The sequence below is a fragment of the Hibiscus syriacus genome, unplaced genomic scaffold (genome assembly GCF_006381635.1).
Source record: "Hibiscus syriacus cultivar Baekdansim isolate YM2019G1 unplaced genomic scaffold, ASM638163v2 tig00110206_pilon, whole genome shotgun sequence".
In the NCBI taxonomy this organism is placed as follows: Eukaryota; Viridiplantae; Streptophyta; class Magnoliopsida; order Malvales; family Malvaceae; genus Hibiscus; species Hibiscus syriacus.
The window spans coordinates 1,608,328-1,633,485 of record NW_024062627.1 but is presented as its reverse complement, the minus strand read 5'-3'; the positions used below and the strand labels follow the sequence as shown (position 1 = coordinate 1,633,485).

At 33.8% G+C, this 25,158-nt stretch overlaps 4 protein-coding genes and 2 long non-coding RNA genes across 11 annotated transcripts in view; 5 read left to right on the top strand and 1 right to left on the bottom strand.

The window, feature by feature from the left end:
- Nucleotides 1-7,798: 7,798 nt before the first annotated feature.
- Nucleotides 7,799-8,603, top strand: LOC120219334. Its single transcript, XR_005525289.1, has 2 exons — nucleotides 7,799-7,926; nucleotides 8,247-8,603. It is a non-coding gene; the product is annotated as an uncharacterized LOC120219334 (long non-coding RNA).
- A 1,786-nt stretch (nucleotides 8,604-10,389) lies between these two features.
- On the top strand, nucleotides 10,390-12,068 carry LOC120219261. Its single transcript, XM_039216095.1, has 3 exons — nucleotides 10,390-10,615; nucleotides 10,873-11,079; nucleotides 11,186-12,068. Exons 1-3 carry the CDS (start codon nucleotides 10,390-10,392, stop codon nucleotides 11,971-11,973), a joined length of 1,221 nt encoding a protein of 406 aa, XP_039072026.1. The 3' UTR covers nucleotides 11,974-12,068.
- Nucleotides 12,069-14,070: 2,002 nt separating this feature from the next.
- On the top strand, nucleotides 14,071-14,549 carry LOC120113435. Its single transcript, XR_005515303.1, has 2 exons — nucleotides 14,071-14,199; nucleotides 14,381-14,549. It is a non-coding gene; the product is annotated as an uncharacterized LOC120113435 (long non-coding RNA).
- Nucleotides 14,550-15,490: 941 nt separating this feature from the next.
- On the top strand, nucleotides 15,491-21,536 carry LOC120219322. 6 transcript variants are annotated; one of them, XM_039216141.1, is made up of 3 exons: nucleotides 15,491-16,398; nucleotides 20,172-20,261; nucleotides 20,501-21,536. In XM_039216141.1, exon 3 carries the CDS (start codon nucleotides 20,831-20,833, stop codon nucleotides 21,491-21,493), a length of 663 nt encoding a protein of 220 aa, XP_039072072.1. In that variant the 5' UTR covers nucleotides 15,491-16,398; nucleotides 20,172-20,261; nucleotides 20,501-20,830; the 3' UTR covers nucleotides 21,494-21,536. The 6 variants fall into 6 exon arrangements, with proteins under 6 accessions (XP_039072072.1, XP_039072071.1, XP_039072074.1 ...); XM_039216140.1 differs by having other exon boundaries at nucleotides 20,172-20,399; XM_039216143.1 differs by having other exon boundaries at nucleotides 20,172-20,957; nucleotides 21,042-21,536.
- A 468-nt stretch (nucleotides 21,537-22,004) lies between these two features.
- LOC120219324 lies at nucleotides 22,005-22,331 on the bottom strand. Its single transcript, XM_039216146.1, has one exon. It carries the CDS (start codon nucleotides 22,270-22,272, stop codon nucleotides 22,066-22,068), a length of 207 nt encoding a protein of 68 aa, XP_039072077.1. The 5' UTR covers nucleotides 22,273-22,331; the 3' UTR covers nucleotides 22,005-22,065.
- A 1,126-nt stretch (nucleotides 22,332-23,457) lies between these two features.
- The window catches only part of LOC120219477, a 30,182-nt gene continuing 28,481 nt past the window's right edge, over nucleotides 23,458-25,158 (top strand). The window contains exon 1 of the mRNA XM_039216297.1: nucleotides 23,458-23,469. The gene's annotated coding sequence lies outside the window, so the exon portion shown is untranslated. The remainder of the gene's footprint in view (nucleotides 23,470-25,158) is intronic.

The following is a 25,158-nucleotide window of genomic DNA, read 5'->3' as shown; positions in this document are numbered from 1 at the left end:
GGTCATGCCTTTTGGGTTATCCAATGCGCCCAGTACATTCATGAGATTTATGCATCAGGTCTTGCGGCCTTTTATGGGGAAATTTGTTGTAGTTTACTTCGATGATATCCTCGTTTATAGTCCGACATGGACTTCACACTTCGATCACCTCCGTGCTGTTTTTGAGATGCTGAAAACGGGAGTGCTTGTTTGTCAATCAAAAGAAGTGTTCTTTCTTCACTACTTCTGTGACTTTTCTTGGTTTTGTTGTGTCTACTGATGGTGTTCAGCAGATCAGTCAAAAATAGATGCAGTCTTGGAGTGGCCCAGACCAAGAACATTACATGACATCCGAAGTTTCCATGGCTTGGCGTCTTTTTACCGTCGATTCATTAGAAATTTCAGTACTCTGATCGCCCCTATCACAGAGTGCCTCAAGGGGCGTGATTTCCAGTGGTCTGAGGAGGCAGAGGCCAGTTTTTCAACTGGTCAAGCAGAAGATGACCGAGGCTCCAGTTTTGGCACTTCCAGATTTTGACAAAGTTCGAGGTAAATTGTGATGCATCTGGCGTTGGCATTGGTGGTGTTCTGAGTCAGGCAGGTCGTCCGGTTGCTTTTTTCAGTGAGAAGCTATCGGGATCAAAGAAAAATTATTCCACTTATGATCTGGAGTTCTATGCCATAGTTCAGTCCCTGAAGCATTGGCGTCACTACCTAGTACAGAAGGGGTTTATTCTGTTTAACCGATCATGAGGCCTTGAAGTACATCAATGGCCAACACAAGCTGAGTAGACGTCATGCCAAGTGGGTAGCATACTTGCAAGAATTCACTTTTACGCTGAGGCACCAAGCAGGAGTTTGAACCGCGTCGCAGATGCCCTGAGCCGTCGTACCTTACTTCTCACCACCATGAGTACTAAAGTTGCAGGATTTGAGACGTTCACAGATATGTATGCAGATGATCCTTCCTTTGGAAGGATATTTCAGGAGGTAACTGAGGGTCACGTCATGATTTGTTTTGCATAATGGGTATCTGTTTCGTGGATTACAATTGTGCATTCCAGATTGTTCATTGAGGCAGCAAATTATAAGTGAACTCCATAATGAGGGACACTTTGGCCGAGATAAGACATTGGCCCTTATCTCTTCTGAATTTATTGGCCCAAGTTGACTAGTGATGTGGCCCATTATGTGGACCGTTGTTATGTGTGCCAGCGATCTAAGGGAGTTCTCACCAATGCGGGATTGTACACTCCCTTACTGTTCCTGAAGCTCCTTGGTTCGATGTCAGCATGGATTTTGTACTAGGTACCCCGCACCCAAAGGGCCTCTGATTCTATCTTGTTGTGGTTGACAGGTTTTCCAAGATGGCTCATTTTGTAGCTTGCAGAAAGACTATGGATGCTGACCGGATTGCCCATCTCTATTTCAAGGAGATTGTGCGTTTACATGGTGTTCCTCGATCCATCACTTCAGATCGTGATACTAAGTTCATCAGTCATTTCTGGAAGAGCCTGTGGGGGAAACTGGGAACGCAGTTGAATTTCAGTAGTAGCGCCACCACCCCAGACGGATGCCAGACTGAGGTGGTGAACGAAGTTTGGGAAACCTTTTAAGGTGTTGGCAGGAACGAAGCCGAAGCAGTGGATTTGGCATTGCCTCAGGCAGAATTTGCCTACAACAGATCAAAAAACAGAACCACAGGTTTAAGCCCATTTGAGATTGTCTATGTCAGAACCCATCCGGGGTGTGTGGACTTAGCCCCTATTCCACGTATAGGACGTTTCAGTCCTAAAGCAGATGAGATGGCAAAGTATCTTCGGGGTATCCATGAGCAGGTGAAACAGACCATTCATGAGAGCAATACCAAGTACAAGACTCGGGTCGACAATCATCGTCGTCAGGTACTTTTTGATGTTGGTGATTTTGTTTGGGCTGTATTAACTCGTGACGTTTTCCTGTTGGTGAGTATAATAAGCTTAAAGGATCGGAAGATTGGACCTTGTGAGGTCGTGCAGAAGATCAATGATAATGCTTACAGGTTGCGATTCCCAGTCACTTGAAGACTTCTGATGTCTTTAATGTGAAGCACCTGAGTCATTGTTTTGTGGATCCTGATGACACTACTCTGAACTCGAGGACGAGTTCTTTCCAACCCGGGGCGATGATGCAGGGGATCTGAGACAGATGATGCTGAGCTCAGATTGCACGTTGATGGCGCTGAGATACCATGAGTTGGCAGATCAGCGCAAAGCGGGAATTGATTGTGACATGTTCCTTATTGGGGGCGTTTTGAGTATGTTTCAGTCTTTTGGCCATAACTTTGGCTACAGGTGTCAGAATCGCGCATAAGACCCCAATCCGGAAAGCTCTTTTCGACCGCACGCTCTCCACATTGAGCTACGCTCCATGTGGCCTTTTTTTCAAACCTCAAATTCTGCCGTTTTCCCCTCCGAATCACTAGATTTAGTTATTTTTTACTATTTATGGTAATATTTCGATTGTTAATTAGGAAGTCAATTTAAATCCGATTTAGACGATTTTTGGGAGATTGCTTATTTATTTCGAATTTCATTTAGAGTGATTTTCGGGATTTTGCTATTTTTGGCAAAATTCGAATAAATACGATTTTTGCTATTTTGGCAAATTCGAATAAAGACGATTTTTTTTAGCTATAACAGTCCGCTTGTGGTGCTTTTGACAGTTATTGATTTTATAATATTTTATTAAACCCTAGAGACTTTTTTCTCTGGTTTTTGGGCGAATTTTCTCTTGTGAATCGTCTGTCGGAGCTAGCCTACAGGATAATCACTATTCTGTCTGGCGTCAACCTCCCATATAGCAGTTTTTTTTTTTCTTTTCTTTTTTGCAGCATTGGCACCACTCAATATTGTTTCCTGTTGCTGCATGTAATGCCCTGCCATTTCCAGAAATTAAGAGAACCATTCCATGCACTCAATACATTAAAGGAGATTCATTGAGTGGTCTCAATGGTTAAAAGGGAGTGTTGTTCTGCTTTAAGGTTATGGGTTTGAGTATTTGCGTGTGCAGGGTGCATATGCGTTAGTATTTATGATGCTAAGACAAAAAAAGATATATCAACACAAACTACACTGACAAATTATTGGTGGAAAACTGGAACAACTCCATGTTTGTTTTCTTTTCTCAGAACAGAGTGTAAACAAAAGAAAACAGCAAGCACTTTTCCAGACCGAAACCTCTCAAGTTCATCCATACGGCACCTTATATTCCTGAAATTTATGAAACAAGATTTATTTAAGCACCACATTTCATCTGAAACGATCGAGTATTTTACTAAGATAAGAAAGCATTATAACCTGGTGATTGAGCAGCGTATGACGTTTTGAATCCCATGGCGGAATCGAGTTTGACAAAGAAGCTTGTCTCTAGAAGAACAAAGCTTGGTAACAACATCACTCATGACCATCCGCTCACCCGGTGATTCAGCAGAACAAGTTAGAGCTATTTCGAATATCAAATTCAAGCATTGAAGACTACCGTTTCTCAGGCTGTTTCAATGAGAGTGATGTCTGCAACTGTTCCTCCTCTGACACTCTCTTGAAGAAGGATGAGATCTATAATCTCAAGCATTTGATCCGGAAAAGCTTTCGCAACAAATTTGTGAAGACTCAAACCTTCTTTGAACCTTTCATCAGTTGACCTTTTCCCTGTAAACAAGCTGATAAATTGGAAGGAATTTCAGCACTGATGGAGTTATTTATAAGGTCTAATGTTTTCAGCCTTCGTAAACGACCAATTTCTTGAGAAATCTCGTTGTAGAAGCTGTTTCCCACTAGACTCAACTCCCTAAGAAAACTCAAGTTTCCAATGCATGGTGATAAAGATCCCGAGAGTTTGAGGAATTGCAGTTCCAACTTGGTGGCTCTATCATGCCGACAGCATGTATAAGAAGCCAACTCTGCTATTATCACCCGTCAATTGGTTCAAGTTCTCTGACTTTGAAAGTAATGCGGCTAATAATTTCAGGGGCTGCTTAACTTAGTGCATATTTGATAATACTGAAACAATTTCTTAATTGATGACATTTATATAATCTATATCCTGGTTTAATGGTAGTGGGAGATTGAATTTACATGCTTGCGACCGCATGTAATGCCACTCCACTGACACAAGTGAATCGAACTATTCCATGACTTATTGGTCAGTGTCATTTCCTCTAACAACAGGGGTTGCTGTTGCTATATTAAGACCCTGCAAGTTGAAGCATGTGAAAAGAGTTACAACTTCAACGCAAATAAGAAAAAACGGGATGGACGCTTCCATATGGTAAATAATTTCTTAATTGATGAGATTGATCTGCAAGTGAGAGTGATTTGTTAATAAACCAGAACTGAAGTGCAGTATAAGAAGCCAACTCTGATATTATCTCCCTTCAATTGGTTCAAGTTCTCTGACTTTGAAAGTAATGCGGCTAATAATTGCAGGGGGCTGCTTAACTTAGTGCATAGTTGATAATACCGAAACAATTTCTTAATTGATGATATTGATTTGGAACCCTGATATAATCTATATCCGATGGTTTACAGGTGGACCTTTGAGTTTACTCGATATAATCTGCTCACACCATGCGACAGAAGGATTTCGTGTATGTTAAACATTTTGTCGCACACTTTCAAATCCGACTAATGCAGAACCAGATATCAATCTCCCTTTAATAGCCATTAACATGTTCAATAACACTACTAATACAAGAAGATTTGAAGTTTAGTGACGATTTGAAAAAAAATAGTGGGGTGATCAAAATGGTAGGCAAGACTAGAATTGTGAAGCACCATTGAAATAATTAGACTACAATATAAGTAGTTTTGAACTCTGACATTATCCCATTCTAGTTGGTTCAAGTTATTGCCTTGGATATTACTATAGGCTGGAGACTCACTGGAGAGCAATATCGAAATTGACATTCATTTGTAGAAGAAATTCGACTGGAATGAATGTCCAAGATTATTCTATCTGACATATTTGATTTGTTGGTTTGTTGACTCGGATGAAAATAATTCGATTTTTTTTTCAAATTGAATATCGATCCACTAATTTCACAAGTTCACGGACAAGTCACTGGTTGAGACCCTGTTTTGAGTGTAATTACATGATCATGTGTCCTTTCAGGAGGCATACCCTTCAGATCATAGAATACCCCTTGATATCTTTTCAGCAGCTGCTGAATATCTTCATGAATCTCATAAACTGGTGAGTTAAATAGAGAACCGCATAAACTTAGTTGCTCCGTGTGGAAAACTGAAACAACATTAATTGCCCATGGAAATTTCTTGACCTCTTCCCTTCTGTATAATTTAATAGTGAATTTGTCATATCTATAATAATTTAACTGTATCAATCATCAAGCTTTGAAAAAATTACTTTTTCTTTACCCACAACACACTTGAATTGGCCTATAAATAGTCATCTATGAGAATATTATGCCTCACCTCATCATACAATAATAGCTACTTATCCAAAATGAAAGCTTTGCTTTTCATAGTATGCCTTCTCTTGGCTTCCACTCTCTCTTTTCCTACTTCCACCACTGCTCGAGAACTGGATGAGAAGGGTAAGAGCAATTTTATTTTCCCAATATCGATTCAAAGGTTTTTAAGTTTGCTGGTTTGCCTAAATGATTAGTATCAGAATCTTCATACTACTTTCTTAACATCTGCAATCCCCTCTTAAATTTTTAGATTATTGTCTCTTTATATAACACGAAAGCCCTAATTTGAATATAAACGGTTCATGTCAAAACTCATTGAGTAGCCTCAACGATAAATGGGAATATTGTTCTTTTTATATGTCTCGAGTTTAAATAGCTATGTTGCAAGTATTTACGTTGTCAATAACTACGAAAGAAAAACAGTTTTTTAATATTCTAATTTATGTTTGTTTATTGTGCAGACCCATATCCAGAAAATCCTGAAAATCCAGCAGTAAAATGCGGACGAGGTCAATCATATTTCAAATGCATTCTAAAGCCACCTCCTAAGTGTACCATTTACGAACGTGGTTGCAATGCTGATCCCACACCTTGAATTTTACTTTGAAGGAGAAAAAAGATTACGGATCTTGTATATCTAAAAAATCAATTACCAAAAGGAACGTAATAAAAAATATATATCTAAAGCTGTCACCTACTATTACGTTTTTTTATGATATGATTTGTATTATGAGTGTTGTGATTAAGTTTGAGTGATGTTACTTAAGTTTTTTGAGGAATAAAAGAATTAAAATTTCGATTTTGTTTGTTGGTGAGGTAACCGATTTACGATGTGTTGGGGTCTATTATGTGTGCGTTCAGGAACGATTATGTAGGTAGGAAATTTATGTGGGCAAAGTCACTATATAATGAGAGGTGTCGATAAAAAACCTTAAAAATTTATAAAATTTATTTTTCCTATAAAAATTATATAAAAACAAAAATGACATCACTATTAAAAAAGTCTGAGTCTTGAAATCTCTTAAAAAAGAAATTAACTTTATTGTTTTAAAAAATATATATATTATAAATTATTTAATAATAGAAGTATCAATGGTTAAAACATAAAATCACATCACAAAGATAATTATATGATAAAAACTTTATTTTAAAAGAAAAATATAATTTAAAATTTGAATAAATTGGTGACCAAAATAAATTTGAAAAGGGATTGTAGAATGTGTATATACTTACACATGTATAAGTATGTGCTTTGTTTCTAGATATGTACTATGATAGTGATAGATGTATATACTAACACCGATATAAATATGGTACATAGAAATAAATGCATACTTACATTGGTATAAGTATGTACTTCTCTCACTATCCTCGTACCTATAAATAAAATTATACTTAACTGGTGTATGTACATCTAAATTAATGAACTTAAATTAGAATAAGAAAACATCATTAATAAATAAGCGAGTCAATAAACAAATTTATAAACAAGCCAACAAATGAATTTATTCGTGAATATAAACAAACCAAATACACATTTGTTCGTGTTCGTTCGATGGAACCCTCTACACCCTTATATAACTTCCAATTGAAAGATCGGTGGTTAAAGTAAAAGAGGTAAATAATTAGATGGTCAATGGTATATTTTACCCTAATTAACATACCTACCCTCAAATCCTCCCCCTTTTTTTTGTTTGAAAATACACTTAAATCCCTATTGTTTGTTTCATATGGTCCATTGAATTATTCTTATTCGTTGAATCTGTTAATTTCTTTCCTTTTTTTGTTTTGTTTCGGTCCTGCTTTTATGTATTTTGATCTCATACGTTATACTAATTTCTACGTGTTGGGTTTAAGGGTTAGGAATTTCTTTATCTTTTTCTATATTTTAGAAAACATGTTTTAGGTTACGATTCGATTCGTTTTGTTTTATTGTATTTTTAGAGGAAAAAAACATGTTTTGGAAACATATTTTAGGTTATAATTTAATTTATTGTATTTTTAGAAAAGCATGTTTTAGGTTATTTTTTTATTTATTGTTTGCATGTTTTTAAATGTGTGTGTAGAATTGTTTTGATTTATTTCACTCATATTTTTTATCCTTAAATTAATTTTATATGAAACTCACTAAAAAATGATGAAATTCGTCTAAAGATTCAACATATTAATACTCATAAGATCATCCTATGAGATTAAGTTTATATTATCTTATTCATTTTCTCAAGATAATATTTTCCATCGTTCATATTTTTAAAAAATTACTCAAACCCCTCAAATCTTGTCCCAACCCTAAAAACAATGATGGATTTACCCATAACGCCCGTGATTTTCCCTATAAAAAGCGGCCCAAAATGGACATTATGCCTCACTCATCCCATTATACAGAATGAAAGCAATATTTTTCATACTATGCATTCTCTTGGCCTCCATTCTCGCTGTTCACCCTTCAACCGTGGCTCCACAACTTGCTGAGAAGGGTAACAACAATTATACTTTTATTATTTTTCCAATTTTACATCATTTAAACTTCCTTGATTATTGGCCAAAATAAAAACCAATTTGTAACCATTTATGTAATGTTACAAAAACTATTATACAAATTTTCTGTTTTTTTAATATTTAACCTTACGGTAACTTACACGAACCAATCAACCTCTGTATTTATTGAGCACGACGTATACAGGGATATTTGAACATTCATTATCAAATGATTGAGAGTCTTTCGATCAGATACTACCTTTTAATCATCTGTATTTATTGCCTTTAATTTCTGGTCTTATTGTTGTTAATTCTACAGAGGCAATTCGATCTCCAGCTCGATGTGCACTTGATCCTAATCGGAGCTGCACACCAAAGAGGCCTCCTAATTGCCCAATTTACCGTCCGAATTGCAATAATCCCATGCCATAAGATATTATGTTTTTGGAATAATATGTCTAATAAAGTTGCCAACTTTTGTATTTTGTTGCTAATGAAAATTTAATCTGAAGTGTGGCAAATGATTTGTGTTATGAATTGTCTGATTAATGTGATTGTGATGTAATTTTCTACAGTACTACTAGACCTTGCTACAACCACTGATGTAAATAGATTGTACTAAACTTATTCACTACATGCTGGTATATTGTGTCCAAAACAGGAAACATTATATTCGATCTTTTCATTCACAAGAGATATGGGTGATTGGATGTTTTACCTGTGGAAACTAGTAAATTATAGATTGTTTGGGTCTATTTCGAGCTTTGTACGATCTCTCGTGTCTCCTTTGAAGGGTAGGGCGTGACATTGACGGTTAATCCAAGTATATATGTATATGATATATATATATTTAAGTAAGTTTAAAATCATTAAAGCTATATACGTGTATGATAGTATGAATATGATTTGAATTCAAATGAATAAGAAAAATCTGCTTTCGATATAAGATCTGTTATAAATATATGATTTTGATTTAGAAAATTTATATGATCTTTGTTCATATGATTTGTATATGGCTCTACTATGATATAAAAATTGCTCTGATATGATATCAGATTAATGATTAAGTTATTAATGCAATAAACAAAACCTTGATAAACTCAGCATATCAGAAGGAGCTTGTGTGAAAATAACTTAAAGTATGCCAACTTAGTAAGAGTTTTAAAGTTTTTTTGTGATAAAAGTTGAAAATATGGATTCCTTACCATGATATGATTATGTTGTTTTTATGGTTGATCATACTGAATGACATACATATACAAGTTGTTGCTTCTTGTTCGATAGAAGGCTAAGATAGAGTTGATGAAAAACAAAGAAGAGAATATCGGAAACTAATTTCAGATTCATTGAAATTTCCATAAACTTTTTACACAGAATACTCTGCTTTTTTTTTTATATTGGAACTCAGCATAGTCAAATATATTTGACCTTCTAAGGATTGCTTTCTTACGATTCCTAAAATTAGAATCAGTTGGAGAAAGAGACTTCGATCTAATTTTCTTATTCATCCTTTTTTGGGCGAATTAATTTTGATAGCACGAACTAAAGTGGTTAAGGTACTCGTTATTCTCCGTACAGATCACGGGTTCGAGCACCGATAGGGGTATGAGCGTTCATAGTTAACTGGTTGAGAGTCTTTGAACATATATTGCCTTGTATTTACCTCAGATGTATAAAAAAGAATTAATTTCGATAAATTGTACTCACACCGTCTAACTATTTTTACACCGATAATTATGTTTGAATTTGTCAAATACAAATATTTTATATAAAAAAAACATTATCACACGAGATGTACTTATAAAGCTAGTAGAAGAATTAATATGGTTCTTTCAATCCTTCCGATAGGGAAAAGTGATACATTGTCAATGGTGAATTAGAAATATTCTTTTGGTAGACACGTTTATTAATAATATAAAAATTTTATATAGGTAAATTTAAATAAATTTTTTTAGATGAATACAATTGATAAAATAATTAATTAATTAAAAAAATTGAATTTTAAGATAAATGTGTGCCTATCCAATGTAAATCATACCTCCGCCATTGTATATTATATTTAGCTTCACCGTGAAAGATGGATCGAGGGGGTGGTGAGGGAATTTGTCTCCTAAAAATTTAAAATTGTCATATATTTTAAATTTTTTTCTATAAATTTTCTATTAAAAATCTGTTTTTATCTCTAAAATTTTATAAATTTATCTCCACTCAAAATTTTAAAGTTCATTCCTCAATATAAAATTTTGGTCCCTATTCACAGCTAATCATTAAAAAAGCACCTCCAAATGCATGAAATTTAGTGAAAGTTTAGACACCGTTGTAAGTATTCAAACGATTAAACAAATGAAAAGAAAGACATGCAACACAAGGAAAATAGCAGTTTGAGTTCTATAAACAGTCCAAAAAACCACGAATTTTTGCATCATTTCAATCATAATTTGTCAAACACCTTATAGCATACGATGGGATTCTTAAGAAACAGTTGTTTATCTGTCATTTTGCCCATCTTTGTTTCAGCTGTGATTCAAGCAAAAGCGGAATCGGTGTTTTGCAGCAACCCCAGAAGCCGATGCTATGGAAGGTTAATAGAATGCCCTTACGAGTGTCCCAACAGTGGCTCTGCCAACAGCAAATCTCAAACTTGCCATGTTGACTGTGATTCACCCCGCTGCAAGTCCTCCTGCAAACGTAAGTTTCGCCTGCTTCTGCGTCTGAGTTTTTATGTTTTGTTTGTTAAATTACCCGTCTTTCATATTTGTGTTTTATGCATATTTATGCATGAATAACAAGTGCATATGTATGGATGTTATCCAGCAAATCCCTTGAATTTCAGTCAAAGACATGTAAAACACTTTCTTAGTAAAAAGTAAAGGGACACATATTTTGAACTCATTAAACAAATTCAATGGTTGTTTAATGGTTGAAGGGAGTGTTATTCGCCCTAGAGGTCTTAATAGTCATTTTGCTTATCTTTATTTCAGATGTGAATCAACCAAAAGCAGAGCCGGTGTATTGCACCAATCCCAAAAGCAGATGCTACGGAAGATTAATAGAATGCCCCAAGGAATGTCCTAGCACTACATATGCAAATAGTCAAGCTAAAGTTTGCTACGTTAACTGTGATTCACCCGTCTGCAAGTCCTCCTGCAGATGTAAGTTTCCATACATATGTAGAGCTAGAAACTATGAATGTTAAACTTAATAGTTAAATTGAAATCAACTAATTATTGTTCTTCTTCTTATTATTGCTGATTTTAGATCGTAAACCAGACTGCAACGGACCTGGATCAGCGTGCTATGATCCTCGTTTCGTAGGTGGTGATGGCATTGTGTTTTACTTCCATGGAAAGAGCAATGAGCATTTCAGCTTGGTCTCTGACGCCAGTCTCCAAATCAATGGCCGCTTCATCGGCCATCGGCCCGCCGGTCGAACTAGGGAATTCACTTGGATTCAAGCACTCGGAATCTTATTCAACTCCCACTCCTTCTCTCTTGAGGCCATTAAATCCGCAACATGGAATAATGAAGTGGACCATCTAAAGTTCAGCTATAATGGGGAGGATTTAGTTGTCTCTGATGGAGCTCTATCCAGCTGGTACTCCCTGGACAAAGAAGTGAAAGTGGAGAGAGTTGCAGATAAGAATAGTGTGATTGTAACATTGAAAGATAGTGCAGAGATTATGGTGAATGTGGTTCCAGCGACCAAAGAAGATGATAGAGTCCACAACTACAAAGTACCATCTGATGATTGCTTTGCTCACTTGGAAGTTCAGTTTAGGTTCTTTGCCCTTTCACCGAAAGTTGATGGTGTGCTCGGCAGGACTTACCGAACGGATTTCGAGAACCCGGTGAAGCCTGGTGTGGCGATGCCTGTTTTTGGTGGTGTAGATAAGTATAGGACGTCTGAACTTCTTTCTGCAGATTGCTCAACTTGTTTATTCTCTCCACAAAATGGTTCAAATGAGAACACATCTGTGACTGAATATCTCACACTTGACTGCACCCGTGGGGGATCATCTGGATACGGAATTGTTTGCAAGAAATGAAGTAATGGGTTCATTACTTAAATAATGGAGGCTTAAAGCTATATAGTTTAAGTCAGTAATTTAATATTTTCGTCTTAAAATGGCGCTTTCATTCCTGTATTCTGCTACTGTATTCTCTTTTGTAAGTTCTATGTTTATGAAGAAAAGAACTAGTTATATTTTATATATTATTAAAATATGGCGGCTTGCGACGCTTTGCAAATTTAAATTTAATTATTAACTAAAACTAATATCTTGATCCATTCTAGTATCTTGTTGAAATAGGAAAAGTACATAGGGGTTGGTGTCTCTCAACATATGTCGGAGACCTCGAACTACCCGAGGATCCCTCAGGCCTCAAACAGTGTAGTGTATCAACTTCATTGGGCTCGGCTGGCCTGCCAATTCAAAGGGAAAGTCTTCCCTTTTCACCAGAAAAGCCTAAAGAAGAAGCAATAGTCCTTTGCCGCTAGAGCCCATCAGCTTTCATAATTGGCCAATCTTCATTATTCAGCCTCATATCGCTATCAAAAATCGACTTCACATTCGGGAGCCAACATCAATTAAGCATAGATTAGATTCTGAGATTATCTCCCCACGTAATCCCATACCAAACAGGAGAGCGGAAAAACCTTCGAGAAGAGAAGCGAGGATAAAAGTGAAAGAATGAGATAATACTCTACTACCTTTTGTATGCTTTCCGGAACATATTGATAATTGGTAAATGCATGAATGAAAATAATTGGTTCGTAAGGTGTATTTAATTATCATTGCACTTAAACTAAATATGAAATAAACATAAATAAATTTAATCAATTGTTAATATGCAAAAGTCTTTTGGAGTCAACTAGATAAATTTGAAATAGTCTGACAATATAGCTTATAGTAATGTCATTTTCTTAAAACTTTAGGTCAATTTTTTTAGTAAATTTTTCCACACAAATGACAAAATATTAAATTTCCATGTCGTTGCCTTCTTAGGACTATTCTACACAATACAACATGACAAATCGTTGATGATTATATCATCTTGGGAAAGAAAGGGTTTGGAAAGGCTTAGTGGAGTCAAGAAAATCCACAAAATATATATTAAAATTTTATATAAAAAATATCATTGCCGAGGAAATTTCACGAGTTCGTCCAATTACTCAAATTTTCTCCTTTTTCTAAACTTTTAATTCTATAATATAAAAAATTATAAAAATATCTAGATATTCTTATAAGATAATATAGTTGGAATGTGATTTCTCCATGACTTGATAAATTATAAATATTTCACGAATAAATTCGTGTGATTATAGTTTGGATTATAATTTTAAGTTTTAAGGGTACTTAAAAATTATATTGAATATAAACTATTAAATACATATAAAAAAGTTATTAAAAACTATAAAAATATTGATAATTATATTGCAGAGTTATAAATCTTTTAACAAGAAAAGTTATTATACACCTCTAAACAAAAAAATGCCTAAATCACTATAAACATTTATTTATTATTGCTTTTGTTATTATTATTTTGATTAAATTATATCTTATTAAAGTATGTCATTGTCTCGGACAATTTCCACAAAACATGCCGAATAGTTCATAATAATCTTATCATCGTGGGAAAGAAAGGGTTTGAAAAGGCTTATTGAGGTCAAGAAAATGAAAGAAAAAAATATGTATGGAACGATCTCAGTAGTTGAAAATTTTATTGTTATTAGATACGGATGCACTTGATCAAGTGCATCATACCTATTATTTTGATTAAGTTCTTAAATATAATTTAATATGTTAAAGATAAGAAAAAAAGGATAAAATTTGCATATCTATTTTATTGAAAAGAGAGTATTATTTTTTTTATCATCCACCGCTGATTGTTATCTTTTGAGAAACTAAGTTCAAATACCACGTATGCAGAGGTATGAACATTTATTGTCAAAGAGTTGATAGTCTTTAAAAAAATACTACCTTATATCCAACCAAATTTATATGTAAAAAAATTATATAAAAAATAGCAATGCCGTGGAAATTTCATGAGTTCGTCCCATTAGTCAAATTTCTCTCTTTATTAATTACAAATTGCATTTTTCAATTAACAATCTTCGGCCTATAAATAGTAGTGTGAGATGGAGATTATGCATCACTCATCCTTCAATTAATAATCCAAAATGAAAGGATTGTTTTTTATAATATGCATTCTCTTGGCTTCCATTCTCGCTTTCCCCGCTTCCACCATGGCTCGCCAACTGGCTGACAAGGGTAACAACAACTATCATTTTATTATTTTCTTTATTTTTTACATAATTTATATTCCAAGGATTGAGTTGAAGGATTTTTTAAATATTTATAATCGAATAATTCAATCTCGTTTTAATTCATTTATTAATGTATTTATAGAAATAATGTTTTTTTAGTAATTATATTAAGGTTTATTGTGCAGCGGCAATTCCATCTCCAACTGCATGTTCACGTGATCCTACTCGGAGCTGCACTCCAGTGAGACCTCCTAACTGCCCTATTTACATTCGAAATTGCCATGGAGGAACCCCTTAGAATACCATTATGCTTTTGGAATATCACGTCTAATAAAGTTGCTAGTTCTTCTGTTTTGTTGGTAACCAAATTTTAATTTTAAGTTTGAAGTATAATTTGTGTTACGGTTTGTGTCCATTGATGTGATTGTCATGTATTTTGCTTCTGATTTAGAAATGAAAATAAAGGAAAGCTTGCATCTTTTTCATAAAGTCATCTTTATATTTTGCCAATGCTCCATATAATAATTTTGGAGGGAATATAAGAAGATATAGTTCTTTTCATCTACATGATATAATTAACATGATAATAATAAAAATTATGATACGATATGAAAATAACATTAATGTAACATGATATTAATATGATATAACAGTGAAGAATGTGTGTGTCAATCAAACTGAATTAAATGAAGAGTCTTGTTTTGATATGGGGGAAGAAGGAAATGAAGAAAAGAGAATGAAGTGTCAACCAAAGATGTTGATGCATTTTTGTTTAGATGACATGTCAACTTTTCTATTTGCTTATGTATCTTTTCACAAACTAGTTCAATTTTACTCAAACAAGTTACTTTGTTGATTCCTATTAATGAATTATGTGTGCCAACAAAAAAAACTAAACTAAAATTAAAATATATACCTAATTAATATAAGGAATACATATTTAAATTGGCACAAAAATATTAAGTTCAAATAAAATCTTATTGCATCAATAGAATTAGATAACGTTAGTAAAATTTAAAGTAAACGATAGATTTTATATCAGTTCGTTTTATATATTTCATGATAACGGGGGAGTGAATGATTGAATACAGGGGTTGATTTGTTTTTATATATTTCATGATAACGAGGGAGTGAATGATTGAATACGGGAGATAGAAAATAAAAGATTTTTCTATTAATAATTTTATTCAAAATGTTTGGAACCACATATTGAAGAGATTTTTTTTTTTGAGAGAAAACAAGAATAATTGACAAATTTATCAATAAGAAATAATAAACGCCTAATCAAATACGTTTGTATGTTTCTGGTTCATAGATATTGGCCTTGGCTTTAAATTTCATTTGGCCAGCAACAATCTTTACACATTGTTTATGCAAACTTTTGATGCAAAGGACTCAACCTGAATCATAAGTAATCCTTCGGAAGTTTACAATCATCATCTGCTTTCCTCATCCTTGAGTGTGATCTCCTGCCGCTTGAACCCCTTTGGTTTCTTCAACCATCATTGAATTCGACAGACTAATCATCATCATCATCATATTTTGTACGCTCATCTATGGAAATAACAACATTATTGGCATCCTAGAAACCCTTTTGTCAGCCTCTGAATACGTGGCGCTGCAGCTTCGTGAACAACTACTGTATCAAATATAAATTCCAGCACATCCTCAACGAGCAAAGCATAAGTGCTCACATGATTTACCTTAAAAGAGGGGGAAACGGTTGATGAACGGGAGTTCCATTTTTTTGGTGATTCGGTAGTTGTTTTCAAGATCCGATCAGTGAGGAAGTTCTTCTTGACAGAGAGAATAATATAGTTTTGAATCGGCATCATTGGAATGTGAAAGACGGTGTCTGATGAATTTTAACCCATGGAAATCAAAACGTTTTCCTTAGATCTAGGACAAACGAAGATGATTTTGGGATATCGAACCCCATATTCATGTTTGGGAAGATGATTCAAGCTTACGAGTAAAGTTGGTATTGAACGGTGACGAAGATGGCATTTGACGTGGTGGTCACCGGAATTTGATTGTCGGTCGATGAAGTTTTCTCGTTGATTTTGCAGAGCATTGTTGGAGAGGGCCTAAAGATGAAATGAAATGGAATTGGCATGTGGGAGATGAAGTTGGTTACACTACGTAGTTTTGGGGGTTTCTAGAGGGGAGGCGGGCAAATCTCAACTTTAGTCCTCCATTTAAGGTAAGAATGTGATCTTATCCCCACATTTCAATATATTTTTATATGTATAGCTCAATAGTTTAGAGTAATTCTATTTAGTCCAAAATTGATAAATTAGGTATTCATTCAATACTAAGTTCTTAATTTTTTTTTAGCGAATAAGACCCTCATTTATTAATTAGTTCTAACAAGTTATCTTTATGGCGAGGAAAAAAATTAATTGGATTCAAGTTCGATGGCGATCAGATAGGGTTTAAACAATTGATTAATGTAGCTCGAAAATGCGAGATAATAATTTACTACCTCTTTATGCTTTTTGGAACATGTTGATATTGGTAAATGCATGAATAAGATAATGTTAGTCACTTTTGTGGAGTTGAATAATTTATACGCTCGATATGAATGTGGTATAAATTTTGTAACTGAATACGGATCGAATGACTAATATAAGAGATTGAGGAATTGTTAGAATTAAATTACAAGTTTGTGATTAGTGATAAAGAAATCAGCCCTGAATTTGTAACTTGTATTTTATATCATCAAAGGTTAAATGTTAAAGGTACTTGAATGGGAAATTATGAGAATACTCCGGTAGGGTAAAATTTTGAAAATACCCTTATGTTGTAAGATGACAAGAATTGTCCCTGGAAGTTGGTTAATAACTCTGAAAAGACATATTGATCCGGTAAAAATTATTGATGTGCATAAGAAATGCTAGTTTTGCTTAGGAAATGCGGATAACCGGTTTTTAACCCCAAAAGGGTTTTGGGCAAGAAGAAGCATGTTAAGGAATCATTTCAAGATCAAAGAATGTTCGGAAAAGCAATTAATCATAGGATCTCTAAATTATATTATTTTTGTTAAGAGTTAATACCGAAGTTATTTTGTTAAGAAATTACAAAAATATCCTGAAAGGCAAAATAGTCCGAGTTGACCCTGAATGAGAAAGTACTTTGAAGATTTGTACTTAACTCGATTAAGTACAAATTTGATTGTTAAGATCCTGAATTAGTGCAGAAAATTCTTGATATTATGTTGGTAAAAATCTGAAAAGGCACTTGACCCGAAAATATCCGAGTTACGAGTAAATACCTGAAGAATAAATTATCGAGGGTGCTCCTTTGTCAGAATTGTTTGAAAGGACTGAAATAGATGATAAGTTCGAATTAAGTGATAAGATCGGACGAAATGAAAAGATTGAAATATCATGGATCTATAAAATGACCAAAATACCCCTATAATGAAAATGATTATAGAATATCATCAAGCACAAGAATGAATGGATATCCTCAAGCTCTTAAATGAATGGAAAAACATTGAGCACCAAAAATGCCCTTATGGTCTAGACTATATAAATGTATTGGGTTAATTAAGGAATTCAAATAAACATAGGGTTGTATTACCCTTAAAAGAAATGGAACTCAATTTAAGTGAGTAGATCAACCCTAATGTTATGTCAGTACCTGAATGATATTGATATCACTTGAATGCGTGTTCGTCTTCTCAAGTTTGGATCGATGATAATTCTGAAAGTACTTGGCTCAGCTCAACTCTAGAGCGTCTTTGGTATTAAGAAGTGGATATTCGTGAGACAAATCAACCACGAATATATGAATGACTTTATTATATGATTAAATTGAACTGAAAGGAAATACAATATGTATCTGAAATTCAGAAATGTCTTAATTACTCTAGAAAACTCTGTAGTAACCATGATAACATTAGTTGCTAAATGAACCAAGCAACCTTAATGACGGAGAATTTAGTAAGTAATTGGATGAGTCTGGAAATACAATAAACTTGTATGATGTACGGTCCCTATGGTTATGAACTAAGAATCAAATATGTCATCAATTCTTGATATTGTTGTAATGTGGAAAGAAAATAGAGATTATAAGGATGCTTGTTCGATTCCTTAAGGTATATTTAGCGATGATTCTGAAGATGACTTATGGACAAGAATTGTTGGTATTATAAAGTGAATACCAGGAAGGGCAATGAATTGATCAGTTGACAGGCATCAGTTCTGAGAGTTGTTTAACTCAAATTGTTCGATAATCCTATCGATTGTCATGGATGGTAATTGCCCTGAATATTCGTTTCTTCTTTTTCGACTCAAATCACTCCGGTTATTCCTGATACACCTGAATCATAGTGGGAGTGTAAAGTATCGTTTTAAATGTCTGATTTGAACGACTAGTAATTGACTCCTTTTCAATAAGACTTCATTCCTGGGATCTGATCAAAAAGACATCAGTTTCATGTTATCTATACTGATAACTGCAAAATGCCTTTGATAAGTATTGGGATTTCTCTAGTGTGTTCCTTATTTTTTTAATAAATTGTTTTGTTGTTTTAACATAAGGTACACTGAAATCTATGGTTATTGTTTTATGGATGCACCGACTTAATGGTGATGTCTTATGGGTTTGTATCACGGTATAAATTGTATCTTAGAGATACAGATTTTGTATAGTACAGCTCTGATCAAGCTGGAAAATTTTTATGGACCTAATGTAACTCTTAGGTAGGCTCTGCGGCCCTGAGATCATTCTCGGGTAGGCTCTGTGGCCCTAAGATGTGTTCTTAGATAGGCCCCGTGGCCCTGAACTTTCTTGGGTAGGCTCTCAGGCCCTAAGATGTTCCCTTAGGTTAACTCTTTATACGATGGTTTTAAAACACGAGTTTAAAAAGCTCCACTACAGTATGGTTTATGGGATTTACTGAAATATCATTTGATTAGTGTACCTATTATGATTTTATCGTACTGTTAGAACACACTAGACATCCTATTTAACCTCCTGAAAATTTGATACTATGAATGCTTCCTATGAACTGAGATATTCATGGCTTCTATTCGTTGAACTACCAGTGGAACTCCAGATTATTCCGAAAATCGATATACGTTAGATTAAATAAGAAATGATATGGCTTTCCATTTATCGGCATATCTTGCAGCAACATCTGGTAGTTCTGCATTACTGAGCTTTTCGAAGCTCACTCTATTACTCACCATTGCAGGTTAAAAGAATCGTACCAGGGTATGGTACATGTGATTAGGGGGCATCTAGATTGTATTTTGTTTTATATACGAGTCTGAAAATCTATTTTACTTCTGGATACTGATAAATGATTTTATAAGTTGCATGTTTTAATTAAAGTTTTAAATTTTCCGCTATTTTTATAGTGGGTCGCTCCGGTGGCCCTAATGTGACACTCCAGATCAGATCGGGCTATTCGCATCGGTCTGAGGGGTTACAGAATTTTTAATATAGAATTCAAAAAGTAGCTTAGGAAATAATTTAATTCAATTAGCATATGAATTATAATTAATATCAAATTTGATTATAAATGTCATCTAAAAATAGCGAAAATAAAATAATATGAAATTATGGGATTTCTTGCTCTAAGGGTTTGTCCCAAATGATTAATGAAGGCCTGAAATTTGTTAAGTAATTGAAGCAATGTTGAAATTTGGTCCATTTTTCTTCAAAAATTGAAGCATATGTGTCCTTACACTGTCACTAGAAAAAGTTTAATACAAATATAAGTGTCTAAAGTATACCCTAAATTAATTTTAGATGCCTAAAGAATTTTTTATTAATTATAGGTTTAACAACATCTTACTAATTATATTAACTAATGAGTTAATTAATTAATTAGAGTTAATTAATTGGTTAGTCTCAGTTGTATATATAAACCATGCAAATGTATTATACAGAAGAAAAAAAAAAGAATAGAGAGTCATTCATTATTTCCTCTCGTCTTATTCTTCTATTTTTGTTCTTTGCAAGATATTCTTGTTATATTGGTATCAGAGGGAAATAACGTCCCTTCCAACTTCGTCATGCCTGATTCTTTGAATGATCGTTTTGCTAATGGAGGTACTTCATACTATCTACATCAGTCGGATAACCTTGAAATTGTTTATACTCGGCCTCTTTCCAATGGTAATTTTCATAGTTGGAAAAGATCGATGATGCTTGCTTAATCAGCCTAAAACAAGTTAGGATTTGTTGATGGTTCGATCACTGTTCCTGATCCTTCTTTCACATAGCAGTTTAATGCCTGGACGAGAGCTAACAACCTTGTATATTCTTGGATCTTGAATTTTGTATCCAAGGATATAGCTGCAGGTCTTTTGTATCATTCCATTGCTGCTGACATTTGGAAAGATCTGGTGATCGTTTTCAGCAATCGAATGGACCAAGGTTATTTCAGCTAAAGAAGAAATTAAGTGACTTGGTGCAGGGCCAAATGAATGTTAGCGCATATTATACTCCGCTCAAGATTGTTTGGGATGAGCTTTTCTCCACCAAGAAGGTCTGTTCTTGTATGGGTTATACTTGTGAAGGAGTTAAAAGAATGTTAGGAACATCAGCAACAGCAAGTTATGCATTTTTTTATGGGATTAAATGAGTCTTATTCTCACATAAAGTGACATTTTCTTTTGATGGATCCCTTTCCTTCGATTGTCAAAGTGTTTTCTTTTCTCATTCAAGAAGAAAACCAGCATAGTGTCAAGATTGTTAATCCCGATACTGAAGCCACCTTTGCCGTTAGAGCAAATCATGGCAATCGTAAGAATCGACCTCAATGTAGCCATTATAATATTCTTGGCCAAACAAGGGATAAATTTTACAAGTTGCATGGATATCCTTCAGGTTATGTGCCAAAGAATTCGTCTTCGAACTCCAAGAATTCTCAAACGGCTCACACGAATTCAATAGCCACTTCGAGTGATGTTGCACAACAAGGATCTTCACTTGCTAATGAATGCTTGAAAACTCAGCAGTGTCATCAATTGATTGCAAGGCTTACAGCTCAATTACAAGCTGCATCAACTTCAGAAAATCCTTCGACTTCTGTTAATGCAGCCATGCAAGGTGAGATTTCGTCTCAAATTAATAATTTTTCCCTTCAATTACCAAAATGCTGGAATGTTGATTCTCGTGCATCCAGACATGTTTGTTTCTCAAAGGCCATGTTCGAGACTTTGTATCCTATCACTGGTAGCAGTGTTGTTTTGTCAGACAAATATGTAATCTCCGTTGGATTTGCTGGGACCGTTAGATTTTCCTCCAAGCTTGTTCTCAAAGATGTGTTATGTCCCTGAATTCAGGTTTAATCTACTATCAGATGGGTGTTTGATAAATGATACTGATCTCATTGTGTTGTTTTGCAAATCAAAATGCTTGATTCAGAACTTATATCGAGTGATTGTGAAGGTTGAACTGCTTCAAGGTCTCTATCTACTGCAAATGCCTTCTGCTGAAAATATAGATAGAAATGATGTTCCTTGTAAAGGTTCTAGTAGTCCAGTTTTTAATTCTTGGCACGCCAAACTTGGTTATCTAGTAATCGTGTATTAGTAAAATTTATATTAAAAATTTAAAGGACGAAAAATTAGAAAATTTTAAGAATTTAAAATTAGATTAATAATAAATATATATATATATATAATACTTAAAATATATGGTATCATATTATTTTAAGGAATCAAAGGAAAAAAATGATATTGGGACTGAAAATATTCAAGTAAAAGACTAGCTATGATATATAGTAATAGTGAGATTAACTTCATATCTGATCTATTTTGGAGATTAGCATGAGTTAATTAGTTATAGTTGCATACATACGGCCTTAAAAGTCACGAAAAACCGACAGAGAAGACAGCTCCGGCTTCTTTCATCTGTAAGATTTAAGAACAGCTCCACAAAAAGTGCAAATTATAGCTTTCCGAGATTTCCAATAAAACGGGACATAACAAAACCGGTTGATCGTCATCATATCTCCGACGCTTGCTCCACCGCCGCACCGCGAGCATAACCCAGCTGCCGGCTTAATACTTTTCAGCTTCCGCCTTTGGTCCACCAAGAAACAAAAGCAGACCATATTCAAAACATGAAACGACTAAAAAACAATGTTCAGGCCCCAGAAAGCTAAATGTTTATTTCAACTCTTTGTTGTAATTAATTTTGAGGGGGGATGCATGGGATATTTATAGAGCAGATATGGCGTTAAAGGTCGGGCAATATCTGAGGGTAAAAAGAAGAAGTGGTTCGATGTTTAATTCATGTTATTTTTCCAGAAACCTGTCCAGCTATGATGGCAATAATGTGTGGATGGTTTACACTTGGACATGGCAGTTGGGGTTTATAATTATGCTGCAGGGAGGTTGCTGTACATCAGTAAAAACCTGAGATAAAAATATCTCCCAGGTTTTAATGAGGGATTTTGATGTAGAACAGTAAAAACTAGACGGTGAAAAAATCTTCCAACTTTAAATGAAGTTTTGCCCAGGATAAAAAGTCCCGAATAAGGGTTTTTTTTATTACAAAATATAAAAAATAAATAAATGGTAACTACTTAAAATAAGGGATTTATCCTTTATGATGGCAACCACCACCATTTAATTGAACTGCAAATGTTAAAAGCAAACATATTAAAATATTTCTGCTATTGATATGTACTACATCATGTGAAATAAAAGTGCAAGCACACTATTGTAAGGTTGCAGTCGGGAGTGAGAAATTTCCTCTCTTTTTTCCTAACATGAGGGTAGCTTTTTCTTTAGATGGTAATACTCTAAGTTTGAACTGAAATAAATAATGAATTTGAAAGTGTTATATTGGGTCATCAATGGGATGCACACAATTTTTAAATTATTTTTAATATTTAAAAAGTTTAATTAATGAAATAAATGACTGAATTATACCTATTAGCTTCTTAAAGTTAAAAAATGGACCATTCAAAACTTTGATCGTCACTAGCCGCTTGATCTTTGATTTTTTATTTTTAAGCTCATAAAATGGATCAATTGTAAGCTCTCGGCCTACAAGACTTAGTCTTATAAGGTATATTGGACCAATGGAGGTCAAAAGAGTTAAAAAGAGGTCACATTGTATCAATTGGACCAGCCTGAAAGAGAAATAATTTATCATTTCTCCCGAAAAAAATTAGTTGACCCTATTCCCATATGTAATGGGGTAAGGGGGAGGTTGGGTAGTAGGTTGGTCCCCAACGCCAGGTTGAGAGTAGCTTCCGCGGAAGACCTCCATTATAAATTACCCTCAATGGAACTCAATCCCACTACCACAAGATTAAGAGCCTTGCGCTCTACCAATCGAGTTAGATTAACCTTCCGAAAGATTGATCTTTTTACGAAGGGATTTATCATTTAGTAAAAGGCTTGATTTTTTTGAGTTGTGCCAAAGTTGGGACCCCACACTAAAAAAGTAGATTTTTTTAAAGAGATATATCCTTTTGTTAAGGAAAGGTTTAGAAATATTTTTAAGGTTATATATATATTAATAATATAATTTTTTCGGATAAAATAGATATAAATAAAATTTTAGAGTAAACACCCTCAATAAAATAAATTATTAATATAAAAAATTTAAATTTAAAGATAAACACGTGCCTACCCTGAACAAAGGCTACATCTTAGACTGGTTTTGGCCTTGAGTCTGTAATGAGTTTGTCAAGTGCCATCGTTTGCACTTAGACCCCCTCCATACACTCTACGTGACTCTAAACACTTTCGAAACATCATATAATCATATTTAGCATGTATAAGCACGCTTAAAACTTATTAAAAATCATGCATCTATGATATTCAAATTTGATTCGATTTAAGTTTAGATTAAAGAATCAATGGAATGATTATCCAAGTTTTATGTATCAAGACATAATTATATTTGTACATTTCAATAAAGATAAAATAGTTTTATTATTATGTCATATTTGAGTCAATTGACAAAAAAACACAATCAAATTGAAAGAAAAAAACCAATACAATAAATATTTAATTATACAAAATGTCAAATGCATTCCATCTATGTAAGATATATTTAAAAATGTAAATCAAGTAATGGGTGTAGGCTACTAGATTCAACATTATCATTTATTATGAAAAACTATTATTTTCCAATGATCATAAAGAAGCTGCAACTTGGAAAATTACCAAACAGAAAAAAGAAAAAGACATTAGGTATTTCTCCACGTCGAAATTTTATATGATTAACATGTTAAAAATACCATTTTAATGTTACGTTTGATTTCTTCAATTGATTATCTTTTCGTTAGGTATAGTCCACGGTATTAGTGAAACACAACACATGGGTTTCCAAATTTTAATTAAGGCTTTTGATATACATAATATAAATTTAATCCATTTGAATAACAAACATTACGGCTATGTTTTATTATAAAAAATTAAAATAAAATTTTACTAGTAGCTTAATTTATATATATTTTTAAGGGTAAAGTATAAAATGGTTCTCAACTATAGGGTAATGATTTGTTGAGTTTTTTGACTATTAAAAGTTACAAAATCATCCTCCAACTAGAAGGTGATGTTTTGTTGAATCTAGCAATTATTAAAAGTTACAAAATGGTCACTTGACTATTCATATATTCCAAACTCGTCATTTTTCGTTAAAAAATTGACAATCGTCTGAGCTAGAGGTTAACATGTTGATTGAGATATGAAAGAAATCGTATTTTAATAATATATATTGACATCGTTGTTGCTTTCAAACATTGGCTTAACGACATAATGTTGCAAAAACTGACTCGATGCCATAATATAAATGGAGAGTCGATCCATAAAATTTAAAATTTATTTTATTAATAGCTTACGTTCACCTCTTTTGATTTAGGTAGATAATCGTGATTAATTAGAGAACGATTGTTTGTTGATTTTTCTACGTGAAAGAGAGTTGGTTATAAGGAAAAAGAGAGAAATCATATGTAGATTGTTAAAGGTTTAGTCCCATT

Bases quoted from the DNA above. Each gene is read 5' to 3' on its own strand.
- LOC120219261 (XM_039216095.1), top strand. From the start codon at position 10,390: ATGGGATTCTTAAGAAACAGTTGTTTATCTGTCATTTTGCCCATCTTT. The intron at 10,616-10,872 runs GTAAGTTTCGCC...TATTCGCCCTAG, and splicing joins CTGCAAGTCCTCCTGCAAAC to AGGTCTTAATAGTCATTTTG. The intron at 11,080-11,185 runs GTAAGTTTCCAT...TGCTGATTTTAG, and splicing joins CTGCAAGTCCTCCTGCAGAT to ATCGTAAACCAGACTGCAAC.
- LOC120219322 (XM_039216142.1), top strand. From the start codon at position 20,831: ATGGATCCCTTTCCTTCGATTGTCAAAGTGTTTTCTTTTCTCATTCAA.
- LOC120219324 (XM_039216146.1), bottom strand. From the start codon at position 22,272: ATGGTCTGCTTTTGTTTCTTGGTGGACCAAAGGCGGAAGCTGAAAAGT.